The following is a 24320-nucleotide window of genomic DNA, read 5'->3' as shown; positions in this document are numbered from 1 at the left end:
CCAATTTCTATCTGGCTCAGGTTAGAATTAGGCCTGCCCTTATCAATCATCTATAGCAGCCAGGGAGGTGGCCATAAACATGATTACTGGGGCTACTTCCTAGAATGGGGAACTTGACACCAGACAGCCACCCTCAGTGACGTCTATATCAATTACTCTCCCTCATGTCTGAGCCTCTATTCTGCAGGTGATGAATGACAAATGGCAGAAATACCCAAGACACTGCTTGGTCAAGCAACTTTAATCAAGTTCATGATCAGCTATACAAGTGTGAATTCAAGAAAAATCCTGTACCATCCTGTACGTGCTGGATCTGGTCTTCACTGCTGTCACTTGTAAGGTGTCGAAGGTGGGACCCACTCATGAATCTTCTTTCTCGTGGTGGAATAAGGAACGTACTGCTCTGGAGTGCCAGACATGTTGAGTTTGTGGTTTGCCCAGATGAACTTGCGAGCAGTAGGCGGCTGCGTTGTGGGAGGGTCGTCAGTCATGCAGTGAAGCCAACGGTGCCTTAAAGAGGAAAGATGCCAGTTATGGTCTACGGTCAAACTGCAGCAGAGTGCCCAGAACCCCGCCCAGTAGGCCCTCCGCCGTGCCAGCGTTGGCCACCAGCATCATCACTAAGTCTCGTCAAACTGAAGGGTCATCCTTCTCCAGTCACACCATTCTTTATGGATTACAAAGGAAGAAAACAATGCTGTCAGAGTATAACACAGTGGTATTAGAACATGGATCCTGACCGGATGTAAAAACGTTACTCTAGAATTGACTATAAACAGTGCTGGTATGAGGGTTTACAGGCTGATCTAGACATTTAATACACTTGGGTTACTCTGGCTCACAAAGCCTCAGTTTGAAATTCACAAAGGTCCTGCTGGAGAAAACAGCTTCTGACATGTCTTCAATTCAAGCTGGAGCCTGAACACCACAGAATAAACAACTTGAATTAAAAATATTAAATCTTGGGACTGGGGACTTAGCTCAGTGCAAGAACACTTGCCTAGTTCTCTAGCCCCGTGTGTGTGTGTGTGTGTGTGTGTGTGTGTGTGTGTGTGTGTGTGTGTGTGTGTATTGGGGGTGTAGAATGATAAAGTCAAGCTGGGCAAGGTGGTGCACACTCATAATCCTGGCTGCTCCACAGACTCACGTGTGATGACTGCTTGAGTCAGGAGTTCCTGGGCAGCCTGGACAACATGAGACTTTGTCTCCTATAATAAGCAAACTATATGCTTAAGATTCAAATGAGATTTTGATGACACATAGTTTTGGTACCACAAACTATGTAAGTGTTACAATGTTGCTCAAAATACACTATATTCTTCCTTTAGAATTAAACTGGCCAGCCACACAATAAAACCAGTCAGCTCTGAATAACAGTTTTTTTAAAGGTAGTAACAACTACCTTTAAAAAAAATAAGTATTGTCATCTTATGGTTTTACATTTGTGTTTATTTTCTGAAGTAATACTCAAGAGACACAGTCTGTCATTATTGAAGGATCTGAGACTCTGAATGCATTGTGAAATCTGAAAGTGCACTCACTTTAATGGAATAAGAATACAACTTCCAGAGCTGAGGGTTTATCTTAGTAGTAGCAAGATGGTCAGGCATGTATGAGGCCTGCGTTAGAACACCACTGTAAAACAAAATGAAACAGAACTTCCCAGTTCCTCAAGAGGTTAGAATTAGCGTGGGCATGGTGGTTCGTAATCAGTATTGAGGCAGAAGTAGGGGGATGAATTCAAGACTAGTCTGGGTAACATTAGCAAGATCCTGTCTCTAAACAAACAAACAAACAGATACATAAAACCATAGCTTGGAATTTCTTTTTTTTAATCTTATTTATATTTTATATATGAGTGCTCTGCATGTATATCTGCATCCCAGAAGAGGGAGTCAGATCCTATTGTAGACGGTTGTGAGCCACCATGTGGTTGCTGGGAATTAAACTCAGGACCTCTGGAAGAGCAGCCAGTGCTCTTAACCTCTGAGACATCTCTCCAGCCCCATGGAATTTCTAAGTATTTTGGTTTTATAGGACATCTACTTAAATTTCAAGAGGGGCAGAGAGGTGGGTCAGCAGGCATAGGTGCTTCCCACCAAGGAAGATTGAGGACCTAAGTTCTGAACCCACAGGGAGGAAGAGGAGACTAGCTCCTCTGACCCTGAACATCCATGGCAAGCATACTGTACACACAAGCACACATAAACACATACACACACAAATAAATGTACGTTCCAAAGGCTATTTGATGGGAGACTTTAAGAACCTGGCCCAACACGGAGTAGAACCAGAAGAGCTCAGGAATGAGACAAAAGGCAGCAAAAGCAGAAATGCACACGAGGAAAGGAAGCAGGGAGAGCTTCGGCACATCAGACCCCTCCAGACCCCGGAGCTCGGAAGCTAGAGAAACCGCTCCTACAGGAGAAGCCGCAGAACTAGAACTCGAGCTCCAAGGGGGAAGTGACGGCTTAGCCGCAAAGAAGAAGAAAAATATTTACTCCGAGTAAACGTGAACCTGAGCACACTGCTGGCTAGGACTGGCTGCCAGCAGTAACTGATGAGAGGTGTCCACCTTACACCCTGGGACCAACAAGCCAGGACCAGTAACAAACACGGAAGTCCTCGTGGCTGCTGCTGGTGAGACGGCTCTGCTGATGACTAAGAAGAGGGATTAGCTGCCAAAGGAGGCCTGCTGCTTCCCAAAGGGCCCCACGTGAGTTCAGGGCACAGTGCAGAGAGTTGACTCGCACTTCATTGAGTCAGCTTAAGTAATAAGAAAACTGTTTTCCAATTAATTACTTTCAAGACCGTTGAAGGTTAAAATGATATTTAAGAAACCACAGTTTAAAGCTTGCAAATGCCTATTTGACTACTTAAGTGATAAATTGAAGAGCTCACAGGAAAACAGAAAATGCAAGGAAAAGATCATTTTTATTGTAATTTATAAAATTTGAAATCCTTGCAAGGATACACGCAAGCATCAGGAAACAAGCAAACAACAATTCATCATCAGCTGGGCGTGGTGGCGCACGCCTTTAATCCCAACACTCGGAGGCAGAGCCAGGTAGATAGATCTCTGTGAGTTCGAGGCCAGCCTGGTCTACATAGACCCCATCAAACACACACACACACACACACACACACACACACACACACACACACACACACGGAAAACCAAAAACACACACACACACACACACACACACACACACACACACACACACACACACACACACACTATAGTCATTACAATAAGATACAAAGAAATAAGAAAAATGTTTATGGTCTGCCAGGCTAATAGTGTAACCCTTCTGTCTTTGTTATTTTTAAATAAAAGGGAAAGAAATGGTACCTTTAGATTTCCACACCAAAGCGTTTTATTTGCAAAGTATTTTCAACTAAGGGTCATACTTATTCAAATGACTTAAAGATGCCAACATTCAAGGAGCACAGTCTACAAAACTGGTGACTGGTGTTCTCTAGAATGTAAAAGTTTGGCAGCGTCCTAAGACCACAAATAAGGACACTGGCAAAAAGGAGAAAAGTTACAGAGACAAAAAGAGAATGTATAATGAGCAGGTGTAACACTGGGGAAAATCAATATTCAAATAGACTGACGTGAAACAACATAACTGAAAACAAATGTTAAATCATAATTATGGTAATCCTTCCCACCCCATCTACCCAACCCAGGCTGATATCAATGTAAACAATCAAGCATGGTTTCTAAGATGGCCAACTCAAAGCTCGTTAACACAGGGACTATTAATTAAATGCAATGTGAATCAAATCCCGAACAAGTTCTCCTTCAGAGTTCAACGATATATTCTAAAATCAGCTGCAAGTCCAACCAAGACAACTGCGGATGTCAGGCAGAGCCAGGAAGACTGTCACTAGCAGGTATCAAATGTTGTCACAAACAGAATGCATTAAAACCAGTGCAGATGCACAGCAGACACAGACTTCCAGTCCCGACAGGCTCGAGTCAACCAGAGGAAGGGCTGGATTGTCACATCATTGGGAAAAGCAAAAATTTCTCGGCACACTGCTAGGATGAATTCGTTTAAAAAAGAAAATTAAGTTAGATTTCCCATTACACATCAAAAAATTCCAGACAGAGTCAAAGTGCTTAGATATACCAAGAGGTAACTAATCTTCTAAAACAAGTATTTTAGAGATAATGAACATCTAAAATGCCATAGTAAATGTAGTTTATTTGAAATGGTCACTAGAATACAAGACGTGTCATTACACACTTTGATTTTTTTAAAAAAGTTTCTTTCAAACTTCATAGGCCATGTATACTGTATTTAATACTCTCTCGTAGGAATAGGCCTTAAAGAAAGGAGGACCCACGGGCCAAACACTATGTACAAAGAGGATGCTGATCACAGGTTTACTTATAATAGTGAGAAAATGGAAAGAGCAAAGCCAAGAATAAAGGGGAATGTTTAAATGATGCACGGCACAGCCACAGGACTAAACTCTCACTATAAATTACAGTACAGACCACTCTGTCACTTGATAAAGTATTTGCCACATTTTAAGGTTTAAAAGCAGGTTGTTTGGTCAACTTTTTAAGCAATACTTTGATAGAATTTGTAAATCATGGGCATTATTCTAAACACTGCAAAAACCGTTAATTCCTTTATCCTTGTAACAAGGCAGAGCGGAGATTATCGCTCCAATTTGATACTTAAGGGATCCAGTGCACAAGACATCAATCAGTTTGTCCAAGGTGGCAGAACAGGACATTAATCATTAAAACAGGGACCGAACAGACAGCTCAGTGCTTCAGGGTGCTGACTGCTACGGCTGAAGATCTGAATTCAGTTCCTAGTACCCACTGCAGGCAGCTCACCATGACCTGTAACCCCTGGTACAGGGTATCTGACACCCTCTTCTGGATTCTATAGGCACCCACATACATGGCAGACAGACAGACAGACACACACACACACACACACACACACACACACACACACACACACACAAACACACCAAAATTTTGGACTTGGACTTATGGCTCAATGGTTAAGCGCACTTATTACTATTGAAGAGGACCCAGGTTGGTTCCCAGCACCCATGCAGTGGGTTAACTCCAGTTCCAGGGGATCTAATGCCCTCTTTGGCCTCAGCAGGCTCCTGCATGCATCTGGTGCACATAAACTCATGTAAGCACACATACACACAAAAGTGAATAAAATTAAAAGTTTAAATATGTTAAAGAATGAAACCCATAGGGTATAGGTACATAGGAAAGAAGAACATAGCAATACATATCAAAATGTTAATGGTTATTGTTTCCATCTGGTGGGATAATAGACTATTTCCTTTGTTATTTTCTATAACAAACACATATTACTTAATAAGAAGAAATCAAGTATATTAAAAAGAAATACCCTTTATCAAACCAATTCAGGAAATAGTTATAAACCCTACCCCAGTCTTCTGTCATTATTTTGAAATTACAAACAGATTCTATTGACTTCCAGTCTTACTTCACCTAAGGTGCTAGTTATTTAAAACACAATCCCTTCCTCCAAAGCACACAAATGATTCAGTGGTAGACAGATGTTCCTCTCAGTCTACCTTAATGAATGCTTTTCTAGGTTATTTCTACAGTGCAATGTCCTTCACTAACGGTCACACAGAAGTGGTGAAAATATTTATTTATCTAATTTCCTACTTGTAATATATCCAGAATGTACCATGGTCATGATAACCTATGAATACAATAAAGATTAAAAAAAAATTCTGGACATTGGCAACAAGAACAGTTCTTTGTTTTAAAAGAATAACCCCAGCTTATTTCTACACCCCAGGTACAGAGAATTCCATTAACTTTTCTTTGTAAAATGTAAGAATTCTTTTGGATGCCCGTAACCCCAGCATGGTGGCGTACAGGCAAACGGGTTACTAATCGAGTGCCAGCCTTGGACTGCATAGCAAGCTTCAGGCCAGACTGGGCTACATGTAAACCTTGTCTCCAAACCAAAATCAAACCAGAGCTGGGTGTGGGTACACACCTGTCATTCCAGCATTTAGGGGACTGAAGCAGGAGGATGGCGAGTTTGTGGTCAGCCTGGGCTACATGGCCAGACCTTGTATTTTTAAAAATGGTAGGAGAAAAAAAATCTAATCATTCCGTTTGTAGTTTCTTAGAACATATTGGTATTGTTTTACGGTCAGGAAACAAACATTAAGAGGGATCTATTTTAAGCAAGGTGCGGTGGCGCACGCCTTTAATCCCAGCACAGGAGAGCAGAGGCAGGTGGATTTCTATGAGTTCCTGGCCAACCCGGTGTGCACAGTTCCAGGCCCAGCAGACTGCATAGTGAGACCCTGTCTCAAAAAAGAACAGGGGCGGGGGACACTGGAGAGCTCAGCAGGCAAGAGCATTTCCTGCTAGGCAGGGGACCCCTGTCCTGTTCCCAACACCCACATGGAGGCTCCTAGCTGTCTGTAACTCCAGCTCCTGGTGGTAAGGATAAGAACTTGTCTAGCCTACGAGACAGAAGGTGCACTTTCACACATGCAGGCAAATCAGTCCTACACATAAAATAAAAATCGTTTTTAAAACCATAAAGGAGTGTCATATTTGCATTAAGTACTTCAAGTAAATTGGTCATTTTATCTATAAATAACGATTGCTTCAAAGAAAGTATACCTATGTTTATTCAACAAACGTTTACCTATAAGCTACTCTGTGCTAGGAAGTTTTTTTTAGCATGGTAGTTGAGGAAACAGACCAGAAATTAAAAATACACAATAAATGCTAAGCATTTATCTGACAATTTCATGATTTCATTTTTGTTTTGAACTAGAAAAAAAATCATCCCGAGTGAGGTAACCCAGACCCAGAAATATAAATATGGTCCTCTGTGTACATATTATGGCTTCCAGTCTAGTGTTTTCATGGCCCCTGAGTGTGCAAACAAGTGGGTCTCGGAGTCGGTCTGTTTCGTGGTCTTCTTGGGCTCCTTTCTTTGTGTGTCCTGTCCTATTCTGATGTGTTAGTTTTGCTTTATCTTATTATGTTTTGTTTTTCTCCTTTAAAAGCCTGTTTGTTTTCTAACGAGAGACAGAAAGGGGGTGGATCTGGATAGGAGGGGAGTAGGGAGGAGCTGGGGGTAGAGGGGGACACGACACTATAATCACGATACATTATATGATTAAAAAAATCTATTTTCAATAAAAGGAAAATTTCAAAGAATAAAATAAAATGCTAGGCAGAGGCAGAGGTCTGGGAAAGGATGACAGTGTGGGGGGTGCGTGCCTCCTCTCCACAGAGCATGTGAGGCTTAGAGGAACAACTTCTATGAAGAGCCTGTAGCCAGAGTGTCCTCACAGTCTGAGAAAAGCCAGAGTCAGTGAGGCCAAACCCAAATGTAGGGCGGTGTTCAGAGCTGGAAAGCACTGAGATCACACAAGCCCTGTGGACCAAGGGGGTGGGAACTGTGTTCTCACTATGCTGAGAAGACAGCAGACCCTGTGTGAGGTCGAGAAAAATAGAGAGGGGCTGGGGGTAGAGCCCAGTGATAGAATGCATGTCTCACATGCACACCCCCCCAAGGTTTGATTCTGCAAATTCAGTCCATTAAGATAATGAGCAAAACCCCAAATATAAGACAAAAAAAGCACAGGAGCGAAACAAGAATGAAGGTGACTAGCCCTCAGACTATTATGGGCCGGGCATGCACCTCAGTGGGACAGCACTAGCCTAGCATACACAGGCCCTAAATTCCATCCTCAGCATGGAAAACAAAAACCAAAAACATCCAAGCGATGGGGCTGGTGACAGTGCTGGCCAGAAAGCCTAGAGACCTGAGTGAGATCCTGGACTCCACACGAAGACGGAAGTGGAGAACCAACTTCACAAACTTGTTCTCTGGTGTGGTAGTTTGAATGGAATTGGTGTCCCTAAACTCATAGGGAGTGGCACTATTAGGAGGTGTGGTTTTGTTGAGTAGGCGTGGCCTTGTTAGAGGAAGTGTGTCAGTGTGGGGGTAGGCTATGAGGTCTCCTTTGATCAGACTCAGCGTGACACACAGTTTACTTCCTGTTGCCTGCAGATCAAGATGTAGAACTCTCAGCTCCTTCTCCAGCACCACGTCTGCCTGCATGCTGCCACGTCCTGCCATGATGATAATGGACTAAACCTCTGAAAATGTAAGCCACCCCAATTAAATGCTTTCTTTATAAGAGTTGCTGTGGTCATGGTGTCTCTTCACAGCAACAGAAACCCTAACTAAGACATCTGGCTCCCACATACACATTGTAACATGCATTTACCACCTCCCAACACATCAACCCCCATACACAAATACTAACAGATACAATTTTAAAAAGAAAGTGTGGGGCGTGGGGGGTGGGTTCAAAAGGATGGGTGGCCATGATAGCAACGATACAAGTATGAAAATACCAGGTACAGTTAATGCTGATAATGACACATTAATAATAATTGAGAAGGAAGTAAAGCAGGACAAATTAGTTGAGATGGTAGAGAAAGGTGGGTTGAAATGACCCGTAAGTCAATGGCCTGAGTAAAGAGAGCTGCTTATGTGATCAGAACAGTTACTCCATGGAGTTGTGAGTCTCCCTAGTCACTAGGCATCTGAAGAACTGGGAAAAATCAAATTATTAAATTTATAGATGTAACCTAACTAAAATGCTTAAACTAATGTAATGAACTAAATCTGTAAATAGATATGACTGTTTAGGAGAATGTAATCCATTCCATTAGAGTTTATCAAACATCCATCAAAGAACAAGAGAAAATGATTATTCTTTATTTTTATGCAAAAAGTATTCAATTTACTAATCTTGTTATTCTGTTTATGAACTAAGCCTTGAGGCTTAAGAAGAACTACAGTTTCAGAATTACAGCTGCAATAAATGGGATGTTAATTTTAAATACAAATTGCCATTGTACAAAAGCCCCCAGTGCCAGGAACACTCAACTGACAGGCAGAATGTTCGCTGAGATGCAGGAAATGTCTGTGAACGGGGAAGAAGGCACAAATTTTGTGCCTATGTCAGAAATACAAATGGCTATTATTTATAATCACAAAATTTCTTCTACAGACAATGTGACCAAGACGAACATCCCTTCTCCCCACTGTGATTCTTAGAGGACAGAGGAAGCAGTTACCCAGGAGGCTGAGGCAGGAGGACCACCTGAGTCCAGGAGTTCAAAGCCAAGCTGAGCAACAAAGCAAGATCCCATCTCTGAAAAAAGGACACATTCCCTTTCTCAAGAAGCTGACCCGTATCTGTAGATCAAGGGAGTGAATGTTAAGGGTGCATGTCCAAAGCCAAGGAACTCAGAGTTTATTTCTAGCTGCGCCCTGTCCCTCTGCATTTCCAAGGTTTCTCTAACAGTTGCGCCTCTTTATAATCAGACTTTGCTTTGTTTTGTGCTTTTGCAGAGCTCCGATTGAACTCAGGGCCTTGTGCACAGTACACAGATGCTCTACACTGAGCCCCACCCACCACTATAGGCTGCCCGCCCACCTGCCTGCCTGACTTCCTTTCTTCTACAGTCCTCTCTCCTTGTCTCCCTGGTACAAGGTATCATGCAGCTCAGGCTGGCCTTCAACTCCTGACTCTTCTTCCTCCCACCTCCCAACTACTGAGAGGACAGGCATGGACCATCACAACCCACTCCATCCTTTCTATTTCTGTGAATGGCCTCACTCACCCTATGGTACTGACCAGTCAAGCTTAGCCCAATGAATCAGTCTTGACTCTTTGTCTACCCCACCTACTCCACACAATCCCATCCACGCCCTTGTTCTTTACAAAAAAATCTAAAACACAGTCCAAGAGGAGGCAGGGAGGGAGGGAGGGAGGGAGGGAGAGAGAGAGAGAGAAGTGTACAAGGAGACATAGGTACTCTACACTGAGGAAAACGACGTGTTAGCTAAAAATGAACAGAAGGTGCCACCAAGTGGGGACACAGTATACATGCTGCAGAGACAATCTAAGCGTCATTATTCACAATTTTTAATCAGTTCAGGGTTCCCATACATCAAATCACAAACAGTCAATCCACTTCTACTGGTGTAAGTGAAAATAATAATTTTATTCTAGCTGCCTGAAATCATCCAAATGGTCTACTTCTCCACACTCAGTAACATTTTAACTCTGTCAAGTTTTATGTTTAATTTACTACTCATTATTTACTTGGTTTTTATGTCTGTAATTCCATGCACAGGCTAACTACCATACCCAGCGAAAATAAACTTTTGTGCATTACTCTCTAGACAGGGATAGTTAATTTAAAGATAAAAACTGAGGGAAAATAAAAGTGGTATAAAATATGTATTATTTACTTAAATAAATACTTTGAAGTTATTTCATACAAGCAATTAAACTAATACAAATTCCTGAAGAAATTAAAATCTTACTGCTGATCTCATCACAGAGAGAGAGAATAAAAAAAAAAAGTTTGACAGGAAAATGAAAACACTGAATTGTAGAACATTATTATTCTGCCTGATTGTATTCATTATGTGACTATAAACTCCCAAAGGGCAGATATATTTCACTTTTCACACAAATGCATCACAGTACTTGATATGTAGTGAAGCCCTCAATTAAGTACTAGTTGAATGAGTTTGAGCAGAGTGCTATGCTAGGTTACTGTCATGGTCTTACTTTCTAGTCCCACAAAGCCCCAGTGCCCTTCCAGACATCTGCACCACACACACACACACACACACACACACACACATGCCCTCTGCTTACCCACGGAGGGACTAGGGGCTGTCCTGACCACTGGCACACTGGAGCAAGCAGAGCAAAAACGAGATCCACAAAGTGAACTCGTTTCCCCACAAGATTAGGGCAGAATAAGCGACTATAAGACTAATAAGACAAGGTGACTAAGGATCTCTGAGTCTAACAAAATTCACCAATACTCAGAAGAAAATCTGTCCCCAGGTGAGATTGTGCAGCTGCTGAACAATTCAAAAGATTACCGAAGGCCTCAGTGGCCCCTGAGGACTCAGAGCTGAAGACAGGAACCGTAGCCTGCCAGCTGGGCAGCATGGGATGTTCTCACAGGGAGCCTTGCAGTCATTCATGCGGGGGACAGCTCAGCCAGCCAGCCAGGAGCCGTGTTCTTTCACTCTCTAGATGACACAGTACACACTCTCTGGAGAGGAGAGTTGCATCGGCAGGTGCAGGAGCTGACCTGTGATTAAAAGCTTCATGCTCCCCAACAGTCCTCATCTCTACAGACATAGGTGCAGCGTTACAATTCCCATTCCTACAGGAGCATGCCAGTTCTGAGCACACCAGCACCGAGGCGAGCCCAAACCCTCCAAATGAATAGGCTTTTGTGATTCCTCCCAAGCCATAAGCAATTTACCAATCAGAGCTCAATTTCTAGCAGTACAGCTGGTCTATTCTTACCTGGTCTCCAGAGCAGTGAGCAAGGAATGCCACCGAAGGCCATATTCCTTTAAATATATAGTACACTGGCTACAACCACAGGAAATCCCCGTCTCCAGCCCCAACTCTATCCTGACTTGCAATGAGTGGTTTCAACTGACTATCCTCCTGCCCCCGTTGTGGTATAAAAGAGAACCTCTGACTACCTGCTTCCCCTCCCTTCATAACTCTACCACCAGCACCCCAGATCCAAGACCTTGAATTAAAAGACACAACAACAAAAAAAGCAAGTAATTTGAACTTAAAAATGAACAAACGATCTGAACAGGGTTTTGTTGTTGTTTAAGACAAAGTCTTGCTATGTAGTATAGGCTGGCCTCAAACTTTCCATGCTTCTCTCCCAGCCTATGGAGTGCTAGAACTTCAGGTATGTGCAACCAGGCCCAGCTCCTGAATGAACATTTCTTTTTCCTTTTTTACATATATCTTAGTTCTGTTTCCTGTTGCTGTGCTCCAAGCCTCCCAAGAGGACCTCCAATGATCACCTTTCCTGGACTCACCCCCTTGTGCAAGGCCCATTTTTAGAGTAGGGACTAACCAGCTCACTCCTAACAAGCAGAATGTCACTTCTAAGATTAGGTTTGGAAGGCCTGGCTTCCACCTGGAGAGGACTCTTTTGCTTTCTCTCCAACGTTTGGCTCTGGGGAAGCCAGCTGTCAAGTCATGAGGTATCTCTGTGCCAAAGGATCCTGTGATCCACATGAGGATCCTGTGAGTGTGGCAGAAGAGCTTTTCAAAGTGAAGACATGACTCCAGCTCCAGATGGCACCTCCGCTGGAGCTCTGTGAAGGCCCAGAGCAGAGGCACTTCACAGGAAACACCCAGGTGCTAACAAAGAGAATGGGAGCCACTGTTTGCTATGCTGGGCTGTATGACAACTGATGCCCGGTGACTGATAACCAATACCATCCTAAGTTGCAGCTTGTATCACTCACATGCTAGTCTAGCAGCTATCACCTTCTGTCAGACAGCTAAACTGTGCACAGCAGCTTCCTGAGGGATTAGCCTAAGGCCTTACCCTCTCCCTTTCCCTGAACCTTGAGCTTGCCGACTGGACAGGCCGGCGGGCAAGTCTCTGGGGTCTTCTCGACTCCTCTATCTGCCAGTGCTGGGGTTACAGGTGTACACCACCATCCTGGGCTATGTACGCACTGGGGATCCAAATCCAGGTGCTCACATTTCCACAAGAAGGAAGCACTTTATCCACGGAGTCATCTCTCTGGTTCCTGGCATGTTCCTAAGAGGACACCCAAGCTCGCCACATCAGTTGAGTCTTCTGTAAGGAATTCCATGTGGTATCTGATACTCTTTGATAGCATTTTACCCACAGAAGAACCTCTTGGAGTCTTCCCTCTCAAAGCATGCTACAGTTTTATTAACTAAGTTCCTGTAATACCCTAAGTCCTTTGCTATTATCTCCACAATGTTCATAGCATCTTTACTCTTATCCAGGAACATCTTAGCATGGAATCCCAGCAGCACCTCTGGCTCCACTTCTGATTCTAGTGCTCGCGTCTGTCCTACCACAGCATCTGTCCTACCACAGCGTTAGTTAGTTACTGCGCCCTCTCAAGTCCTGAACCCCTCAAAGCCACTCGTGAGGGTTGGAGTCAACTCTTTCTTATGTTGATATTTTTACATCCTCCCATGAATTATTAATGCTTTTAACGCTTTCCAGAATGGTGACTGTTTTTTTTTTCTCTAGGTTTTCAATTAACTGCTCACATCCATCGGAGGAATCGTGTCTGTAGTATTTGTGAATTATGTCATGTAAGTCAGAATTGCTCCTTGATGCAGGGGTTACAGAAGGGATGTGTGTTAGCAGGATTGTAAGCACTAATTTCCTTGTCCATCTCCCTTGGAGCACTCAGTAAGTGTTGTCAGTGAGTAACAATGCTGGAAAGGAATCTTTATTTCCGAGTAGTACGTCTCCACAGTGACATCCGTTAATCAGGTTGTAAACAGGAATGCCGCTGTCTAGGTTTGCTGTTCCATTCACAGATCGCAGGTTTCAGCACAATCCCTCAGAGCACAGGCTTTTTGGAACAGCCAACAGCACTGTCTTTCCCTGAAGCCATCAGCTGCATTGGCCCTGAACTTTGAGGCCGGGCACTGAGGTCTGCACTCACCTCTAGCGATGGAGTCCCCGTGTAGAGGAGTCTGTTTCATCTGCGTTAAAACCGTCAGCTGGCATGGCCGCCGTCAGTTCTCAGCTCCATCTCCCGGGTAACTGGCTGCAGCTTCTCCACTGGCCCCTGCCGCTTCACCTGTGACTGTTACGTCACGGAAATGCTTTCTCTCCTTAAACTGCATAAGCCAACCCCTGCTAGCTTCAAACTTCTTCCTGTGGCTTCCTCATCTCTCTCAGCCTTTTCAGGAGGGGTGAAGAGCTCTGGTCTTGCTCTGGATTAGGTTAGGCTTTGTCTTAAGGGAATGCCATGGCTGGTCTGATCTAGTATCGAGACCACTAAGGCTTTCTTTAGCAAGAAGTCAGTTCTGCTTCCCTAAAGTTCACCTTTGCTAAGTATCACTTCCAGTCAAGACCTTTCCTTTGAATCCACATCTTAGCTAACTGGCCCTAAAAGCCTAGCTTTCAACGTGTCTCAGGAATACCCTTCCTCATTACACTCATCACCAACTTTTTAGAATGACTTTCAACCACTACACTATCCTGTAATCTTCAGATCCCATTCACATTCATCATCTAGCTAAATTATTACAGCAAAAAGACCAGATCTCATGGCTCTTTAGTTTCCTTCAGAATGGGCTGAACTTCATGATCGTGACAGGTCATCAGGCTTGAGGCATGCCCTGGTCCATCTCTCTGCACAGAAATCACTGTTTGTGAGGTGGAGACAGAAACCTCGAGGTAAAACGGGAGCACCTGATACAGGAAAGCAAGGGCTCACTCTAAGACAGACAGGGTCATTTCAAAAGCATCCAAAAGGCATTCCAAACGGGTCCCAAAAACCAAATCAAGCCCAGTTTAAATAATACAAGAACTAATTATAGAAACTGATTATAATCCACTGACTCAAACAGGAATTGAAACGAATATAAATAGATTAAAAATATGAATGGGATATGAAACTTCAACATATTGCCTCACAAAATGCTAATTAACTACAAAGGGAAAATGAGTAATTTCTTTTTTAGGAAAAACCTAGCAGACATCTCAATGAACTGACAGAAGTTATAATTAACAATGGGACAAATCCAAACTGGAGGCCACTTGGCGGAGTGTAACAAGAGAAGCATGGCCTTATTTCTGTGACACTCTGTCCACACGCAGCCCTGGACTTGAGAGGAAAGCGTCACCTTCCAACACAACTCTCATGCATGTCCCTTTTCCTGCTTTAACGGACTCTTATTGATTGATTGATTGATTTAGTGTTACCATGGGTTGAACACATCCTTGCCCATCCTGGGCAAGTGCTCTGAACTGTACCTCCAGCCTGGAAACAAAACTGAAGCTCCCGGGGCAAGCATGGCTCTTGTACCTAACTCTCTTCTCTTCATATATAATTATTTCAGGCATTCTGTCGTAATGATGGAGAGCTAACATTACTCCATATTAACTGTTTTTAGTATTCGTTTCTTACAGTGGCTTTGTGTCATAAAACAAATCAATATACTTTTTATCCTATTATTTGTATTCCATCAATTTAGTAGCAGGTTCAGCCCAAACTCCATGGTACATCATTGGTAATTTCTTGAAGTCAATGTTTAAATTGTGTTTAAACAGGAGATGTCCTACATGTAGTAATTATACACTAAGGTATTGAGGTGTGATGGGGCCGCATTTGGACACCCTACTTTGAAATGATTCAAATGCTGATGATACCTCTGAAAATGAGATTATTTAAAAAAAAAACAAATAAACAAACAAAAAAACTGTTTCAAAGAATTTGTAAACCGGATCACAACCTACCTTACCTCCCAGTGCCTTCCAAAGACTTGTAGATAAAAAGTGAAGGTGTTAACCACTGTCTACAGTGCTCTGGGACACAGTTATCTGTCCTATTCCATTTCCTCTCATTTTCCCCTCACTCACAAACTGGCCGTACTGCTCTTCTTGTAACACACCAGAGTGTATGCGAAACACCAGAGCGTCTACAGCTAAGCTTCTAGGAAAGATTCTGCCTGGAACTCCCACTCCCTCCTAAGGCTCCTAAAATGTCACTTCCTCAAAGAAGATTTTCCTATCCCCTGTATTAAAAGAACCTCCTAAGCAGGGCACAGTGGTCTATGCCTATAATACTAGCACCCAGGAAGCTGGGGCAGGATCATGAGTTCGAGGCCAACCTAGGCTATACAGTAAGACTCTACCTCAAAAAAAGAAAAAAAAAAAATCTGGATTTCCCTATTGCTCTCTACCTCCTTAGAAATCCCATAAATCCCAGCTTCATTTTATCTTCTTTGCTTTCATTATTACTTTGAATATACCCAACCACATATTTTTCTGCCATAAGAACATACATTTGTTTTATCCAATGTTCTATTTGTAGTATCTACAATAGTTTATAGGCACTGGGTATTCAATGAACAGTTGAATGTGGAAAGATGATTAAGGTGAATCTGCTATTCATACTGTATGTGCATAATGCCACCTGGCTCTCTCATTAAAAGATTGACTCACCTTCAATTTTATTTTTGTTTTATTAGGCAGGATTATACTCTGTACTCCAATGTGGTCTTGAATTCACGGCCATCCTGCCTCAGCCTCTGGAGTGCCAAGACCACAGACAGAAACTATGACATCTGGGCCCCACCTTCAGATTTACATACAGAAGGAATGGAGAATTCCACAGTATACCACATTTAGCAGAGTGAGTTCTGTCTAAGAACAAACACAGCTGAGCCTGCCTGTCACCACCTCTCCCCATACAGAGATGTGTCATCAAAGTCTCTACCCTTAGGAGATCCCTTTCAAAGAAATCCAGCTTCCTATCCCCTGTCACCCTCAGGCACCTGCTAGAGTGACCCCAAGCACAAATGCTAGTATCTAAAGGAGACAGATGTCAGTCTGAACACAACAGCACATAGGCCTCTTATGTCCACCCAGAATAAAGTCCAGCTACGAACCATCAATGGCACAGAAGCAAGGTGGTCCCTCAGCTGGTAAGCCCTGTGCTTGACCTTGAGGCTGTGGGCTGAGTCCTTTAACGCAGCTCTAGACCTGGACAGCTCCCCAGACCCTAACAGAGCCACAGCCTAGTCCCTTACAACATCACAACACTAAGCCCAGAGGGACCATCTCCTGGCCCCTGCTGCTTTACCTCTTACACTCAGGAACTTCCTGCAAGGGTACCAGTGTTCCCAACAGTTCAAGTACCGGCCCAGGTGAAAAACTACTTATGAGTGAAAGCTCTTGGAAGACTGTTCTCCTTGCCAAACAGCAGTTTTGAGAACTGTTGGCCCAATCAAGTAGCCAATTAATTCTAATAGAACAAAAGGCTGAATATATGAATAAAGGGTTAACTCCTATCTGCTATCTTAGTACTCAGGAAGCTGAGGCAGGAGGCTCACCAGGAGCTTCAAACCAGCCTAGGTTACAGAACAAAGCCCTGTGACACACACACACCCCCCCACACACACCCCCAAATATATATAAGTAAAGAAACCAATGACTCCTTGTCTTAGTTGTAGTGTCTACATTTTAAAGTGCTTGGGGTCACGTGTGCCACTGTATTAGGCTGTGAAGACACAGATCATTTCCACCACCATGGAACATCGTATTGGGTATATTTAAATTGCTACAAAAAAAAAACTAATGTCAGAAAAACAAGAACTCTCACAATGAAAATACAAATGTACTCATTCAGAAAAACCACGATCTGGAAAGCCTTGGTAGGGGTCTCGGCTAACGGCACCTGCTCACGGTCATCCCCTGTGGTGGTATTTTATTTGTGCATCACCACGATCCCCAGCACTCCCTCTGTCTCACGTCTGCATTTCACTCACTAACATCACGTGCCTGTTTCCAAGAGTCTTTAGAACTGAAGAGTGTACTGTGGGATTGTCCCATCTTCGATCAACCCCCAAACTATGCCAGTGACCAGGTTCAGTTAAAATAAAATGTCACAGCCAACCTAATGCATTAACTTCTAGGGTTTTTGTTTTTGTTTTGTTTTTTTCCGGAGCTGAGGACCGAACCCAGGGCCTTGCGCTTGCTAGGCAAGCACTCTACCACTGAGCTAAATCCCCAACCCCAAAGCACCTTTTTTTTTTTTTTTCCCCCCCAAGACAGGGTTTCTCTGTGTAGCTTTGCACCTTTCCTGGAACTTACTCTGTAGACCAGGCTGGCCTCGAACTCACAGAGATCCGCCTGGGTCTGTCTCCCGAGTGCTGGGATTAAAGGTGAGCACCATCACTGCCCGGCAGCTTCCAGGGTTTTATCTGTTGCTGTTGGCTTTGCAGTACTAGGAACTGAGAGTGAGCCTCCTGCTGGGTGAGCACTGTCAGTGAGCCATTGCCCCAGCCCCCTGTCCAGGCTGGTGCTCTTGCTGCCTCAACCTGCTAAGTAGACAGGATTCCAAGCCTGCACCACTAAATCAGCAACTTCTGGCTGTGTTTCTGCTTTCTGAATTTTCTTAAATGACATTTTCTAGACCAACTGGGAAGGATTTTCAAAGTTTGTAACTTCAAGAATCAAAAAAAATAAAATAAATAAATAAATAAAAAAGATGTAAGTACTCTGCTCTGAAATATTTTATATAAATCTGTTAAGTGAGCTGCATTTAACATTCTGTTTTTGTTTCAAAACAGGCATATTATGAAACCATAGAGGTTTTAGAGACTTAAGGAATTTTAGGACTATCATTGTATAGATGAGGAAACCGGGGCCGGGTTTCTTTGTACCTTTTCCTTGCTCACATAGGTGGTACTGTGGCATGTGTTTTCCCTCAGGTCACCACGCCATTATATATTACATATACATATAGTGTCACTTTAACATGCCTTCAAGAGAAGGCACTCAGTGTCTTCTGCTGAACTGGGGCAGTACTTTCTCACTGTTTCAATGCTTGGAAGATGGATGTAATAATGGATGCTTCTAAGATCAGGTCTAACAAAGCAATATGGCTTCCATTTGTTTTCTCTCGAAGCACTCCCCTGAAGAACCAAGGCAACATGAAGGTGTTCCGAGCACAGCCTCAGCTATGCTCCCAGCTGACAGCCAGCATTAACTGCCAGCTGCAAAGCAAACAAGTCTTTAGATGAGTCGAGAACTCCAAGGCCCCAGACATCCCAGAGCAGAGACAAGCCATCTTGTTTTGCCTAGAACCCCTGACTCACAAAAGTTATGTTAAAAACAAGGGTTTGCTGTTTTTTGCTGTGGAGTAACTTGTATAACCACTGTGCCCTGAGGCAGACTCTTATCACTAGTAAATGCCTTATAAATAACTGGGCAATAGATATTTCTATTGTGAAAAACCACTGCCCTTCAAATAAACAGCATGTCGGCTTAGCTTACCATTCAGGAGGCACCATGCTTCCATCCATATCCCAGAACGTGTTTTTGCCGTTCATTTCAGTGGTGTATATGACCCATCGGTGACGGCCTGCAAGAAAGAAGATCGTTTTTTTGATGCGTGTGCACAGAACACCAAGAAGACATTGTGTTCTAACACAGCAGCGATGCGCGAGGGATGGCATCCTGGTGCACTATGAAGCAGGATTCATCACAGAACAGGGATTAGGCTGGGGGGGGGGGGGGCTCGCAATCTTTTCACAGCGGAGAAGCCTTGCTTCTCCCCAACACCCCGACAGAGAAAAAGCAAAGAGGGCAGGCACATGTCCTGTCTGCCCAGGGCACTCCCAGAAAAGACAGTTCTTCAGCGATCAGAGCCAAAATGTATTTGCAACACTACACGTGTACTCTAGGTTTCTAAGTAAATCAAAACCAACAAAGAAACCACGTGATCCTTTGGAAATGTGTGAAACTTAAATAACAGGGGAGTACTATAAATGATGGTCAGGTATGAGGACAGTTCACGTCATCAAAATAGCATGGCTGTGTTATTTTACTTACCAAGTATCTGTGAAATGAGTTGGGCGGCCTACCTACTGTTTCCAAGACTAGAGAAAACTAGACAGCCAAGTGCTTACCCTGCACTTGAGGACCTGAGGTCGGTCTCCAGAACTCACATAATAAAATAAATAAGCAATAAATAAATGCCAGGCACGGTGGTAGGTGCATATAATACCAACTCAGTCCGAGACAGGTGGACCCCTAGGGCAAACTGGCTGGCAAGCCTGGCCTACTTGGTGAGTTCCAGGCCAATGAAAGGGAAAAAGGTGAAGGAAGGTGAATGGTACCTGAGGAATGATATTCAAGGTTTTCCTCTGGCCTACACACCCACACACACGAACATAGTACACACACACTTTCAACATAGTACACACACACACACACACACACACACACAACACAGTACACAAACACTCTCAACACAGTACACACATACACAGACACACACACACACATCCAACATAGTACACACACTCTCAACATAGTACACACAGATACAGACACACACACACCCCCAACATAATATACACACACACACACACCCAACATAGTACACACACACTCTCAACATAGTACACACATACACAGACACAGACACACACACACACACCCAACATAGTACACACACACTCTCAACATAGTACACACATACACAGACACACCCACCCCCACACACACCCAATAGTCCACATACACTCTCAACATAGTACACACACACACACACACACACACACGCACGCACATCCAACATAGTACACACACACTCTCAGCATAGTACACACAGACACAGACACACACACACACACCCAACATAGTATGCACACACACACACCCAACATAGTACACAAACACTCTCAACACAGTACACACATACAAAGACACACACATACATCCAACATAGTACACACACTCTCAACATAGTACACACAGATACAGACACACACACACACCCCCAACATAGTATACACACACACACACACACCCAACATAGTACACACACACTCTCAACATAGTACACACATACACAGACACAGACACACACACACACACACACCCCCAACATAGTACACACACACTCTCAACATAGTCCACACATACACAGACACAGACATACACACACCCAACATAGTATACACACACACACACACCCAACATAGTACACATACACTCTCAACATAGTACACACATACACAGACACACCCACCCCCACACACACCCAATAGTCCACATACACTCTCAACATAGTACACACACACACACACACACACACACACATACACACACACGCATGCACATCCAACATAGTACACACACACTCTCAACATAGTACACACAGACACAGACACATACACACCCAATATAGTCCACATACACTCTCAACATAGTACACACATACACACACACTCTCAACATAGTACACACATACACACATACAAATACCCAACATAGTACACACATACTCTCAACATAGTACACACAGACACAGACACATACACACACATATCCAACATAGTCCACACACACACATACACACACACACACACACACACACACACACTCCCCACAAGCACTCACACTTTCCATCAGGTCCACTGGCAGGACAGCTGAGTTCAAGACCAGAGTGACTGGCACAGAAAACACACATTATAAAAAAAGAACTGATAACCTAACATGAACTATAATCCAACCAGGCAGGGGACTGTCAAGGCTGATGGAATGGACCATGGGAAAGGTTTAATAAATTAGGCCTTGGCAATAGATTTATACTATGACAGAGCTGAACCTTATCAATCTCAAATAGGACATTCTTTTTTAAATTGTTGAAAGTCAGGGCTGGAGAACTGGCTCAGCAGTTAAGGGCACTTGAGGCGCTTACAGAGGACCTTGCCTCAGTTTCCAGTGTCCACACAATGGCTCACATCATTTGTAACTCCAGTTCCTGGTATCTGATACCTGCTTCTGGCCTCCATAGACACCAGGCATGCATGTGGTGTACAGACATACATGCAGGCAAAACATTCATACCCATTAAATCCAAGAAAATTATTTTGATATTGAAAGTCCATGTTCATGCTTAAAAACTCCACTTCTAGGAATTTGTTTTTAGACTATTTATTTAAAGAATTATTGATTTTTATTTTATGTGTATGAGTGTTTTATCTGCATGTACATACGTGCACCACATGTGTGCCTGGTACCCATGGAGGCCAGAAGAAGGCATCAGATTCCCCTGGAACTGGAGCTGTAGCCAGCTCCCACGTGGATACTGTGAACTGAACCCAAGTCCTCTGCAAGAGCAGCAAGCACTCTTAATCACAGAGCTATCTCTCTACCCCCCACCATTAAAAAGTCTTTAAAATATACATAAGCTAAAGTACTAAAAGAGAAGGAAAATTACAAGGGCCAGTGAGATGGCAGTGGGTAAAGGTGCTCGTGGCCAAGTGTGAGGACCAGAGTTCAATCACTGCATCCTACACTGTGGAAGGAGAGAAAAGACTCCTACAAGCTGTCCTCTGGCCTCCCCATGTACACCGTAGGACTCAAACACCCTCACATAAAAATATGTAAGTACAGCCTGGGAGTGGTGGCGCATGTCTTTAATCCCAGCACTTGGGAGACAGAGCCTGGTGGATCTCTGTGAGTTCGAGGCCAGCCTGGTCTACAGAGTGAGTTCCAGGAAAGGTGCAAAGTTACACAGAGAAACCCTGTCTCGAAAATCAAAAAAAAAAAAAAGTGATTAAAAAAAAAGTAATTATGTAATTACATAAATGTAATTAAAAACTTAAAGAGGAGAAATGGAGTAAACTTACAACAGAAGTCACTTTGCACTTTTTTCTTTTTCTTTTTTACCTCTGTACTTGAGTTGAACTCAAGGGTGGGACAGATGGCTCAGTGGTTAAGAGCACTGGCTCCTCTTACAGAGGACCAGGGTTCAATTCCCAGCACCCACATGGCAGCTTACAACTGACTGTAACTCCAATTCCAGGGGATCTGACACCCTCACACAGACATACGTGCAAGCAAAACACTAATGTACACAAAAAATAAAAAGGAATCATTAAGATAAATTAAAAAAAAAAGAGTTGAACCCAGGGCCTTAGGCACACAAGGAAAGGACTCTATCATTGAACTATTTAATATTCTCAGCTCAACTTTCACTCTTTACTCTATACACTAAAACTGAATATATATGTCATTTTAATAATTAGCAAAACTGAAGACACTTATATTTTAGTGTGAGAACAGAGAAAGGAGAGAGAGGAAAAGTCAGTTTGATTCCTAACAACACAGTAGTGAGTAAAGAAGAACTCCTTGGGTTCTCTTATCATTCCTGTTACACGATTAAGTCTCTGGCAAAGCTACTTCCTGAGCTTTGGCTGCTTCATCTATAAAAACCAGATTTTAGTTAATTTCTTTACGATGTTAACCTCTGGGGCACCAACTCTCAGCCGCGTAAGCTGGAATACTTTTAGTCAGTCGATGTCTCGGTTTCTTCACCTGAAAGATGAGGCATGAGTTCGTCTAAAGAGCCTACTTCAAGAATAACCCGGGTCACCAGGCTTGGTGGCGGGCGCCCAAACTGACTGATCCATCTCGTCAGCCCATTTTTTAAACTCTTCTATTGAGTTTTACATGTCTTTCCACGGACTTCATATAAGCTCATGCATGATATGGAAAAGAGACTCAAAATCCCAACCCCAAATCCAATTATTCACAGAGAAAATATTGCACTCACCAAAAAATTGCTTATTGTCCTCATAGTATTTGTTTCCATACTTGTCCTCTCCCACCAAGGTACCGAGCCGTATATCATTTGCCCTGTAAATACACGGGAAAAAAGGGGCATCTCAGAATGGTTCACTGTCCAAGACACCAACAGAAACAGAGCGTGAATACCATGTTCTGCTGCACCAGCTACAGGAATGAGGAGATTGTGGGGACAGTCGCCGGTTGTACATCTCTATAGCCTTCCGCAGAAGGCTCTTGCCACTCAACGTTCAAGGGTCACCTTTCCTGCTAAGAACTCTGGCGTCTCCTGTGTGGTCCCAGGAGCACGTAGACAGGTGAGAAGAAGGAACCAACACAACGGGTGTGCGCTTAAATTATATTTAAACCACGACCTGCAAGCCACAGTACACGTTTTTTCTACCTTCCCTGCACCCAGAGACACGAGTCAGCCAACTCTTCGGAGAGTCAAAGTACTTCATCTTCGCATGGCGAATGTCTCCTGGACTTTTCAATCCACTGCAGGTCTCCAAATGGTTCCCCGCAGTGGCTGCTGCTTGTCGGGATATCAGGGGCGGACACAGAAGATTAGGAGCACCTCCTTCAACTTCTGACTGTATGCCAGTAAGTGCCAAGGAAAACTCCCCAAGGTCACCAAGGGGGCGTCTGGTAAGTCATTGCACCCCAGGACTCGGGGACCGGTGCAGCCCAGCTGTCCCCAGCCCTGCGGGCGTCACAGCCCCATCCATCACTTGGGACTGAGCCGGAGCCAGAGACTTCCGAGGACGATCGCAACCCTGGGACCGAACCTGTCGTCCTTGACGGGGACCGCGGCTCTCCGGGGGGGGGGGGGGGGGGGGGGGGTGAGCGACCCCGGGGCCCCTTTTCCAGGAAAGCAGCCAGCGCGGGGCCGTCCCCAGAGTCCCCGAGTCGAGATCGGGCCCTCCTACCTGAAGAAAATCTTCAGGAGGCCCCGCAGGCCGCCGTGGCCGGTGACCTGCTGCAGCCCGCGCTTCAGTACGGCCACCAGCTCCATGTAGTAAGCCTCCATGGCCCGCCCCTTCCGTGCTCCCGGCAAAAGGCGCCGGTCGGAAGCAGC

At 43.9% G+C, this 24320-nt stretch overlaps 1 protein-coding gene across 1 annotated transcript; it reads right to left on the bottom strand.

Annotated features, from left to right (window-relative positions):
* Nucleotides 1-222: 222 nt before the first annotated feature.
* Nucleotides 223-24304, bottom strand: Ndufa12 (NADH:ubiquinone oxidoreductase subunit A12). The gene is made up of 4 exons (XM_052753159.1): nt 24172-24304; nt 23232-23314; nt 18938-19025; nt 223-510 (listed from the first exon to the last, which is right to left on the bottom strand). Exons 1-4 carry the CDS (start codon nt 24270-24272, stop codon nt 330-332), a joined length of 453 nt encoding a protein of 150 aa, XP_052609119.1. The 5' UTR covers nt 24273-24304; the 3' UTR covers nt 223-329.
* Between the last annotated feature and the right edge of the window lie 16 nt (nt 24305-24320).

The sequence above is a fragment of the Peromyscus californicus genome, unplaced genomic scaffold (assembly GCF_007827085.1).
Source record: "Peromyscus californicus insignis strain IS unplaced genomic scaffold, ASM782708v3 Scaffold_24__1_contigs__length_46423439, whole genome shotgun sequence".
NCBI classification, from domain to species: domain Eukaryota; kingdom Metazoa; phylum Chordata; class Mammalia; order Rodentia; family Cricetidae; genus Peromyscus; species Peromyscus californicus.
Note: the sequence above shows the minus strand (reverse complement) of the source record. Positions and strands in the feature narration are given on the sequence as shown.

Bases quoted from the DNA above. Each gene is read 5' to 3' on its own strand.
- Ndufa12 (XM_052753159.1), bottom strand. From the start codon at position 24,272: ATGGAGGCTTACTACATGGAGCTGGTGGCCGTACTGAAGCGCGGGCTG. The intron at 23,315-24,171 runs GTAGGAGGGCCC...GTGTATTTACAG, and splicing joins CTCCTGAAGATTTTCTTCAG to GGCAAATGATATACGGCTCG. The intron at 19,026-23,231 runs GTGAGTGCAATA...TCTTTCTTGCAG, and splicing joins GGACAATAAGCAATTTTTTG to GCCGTCACCGATGGGTCATA.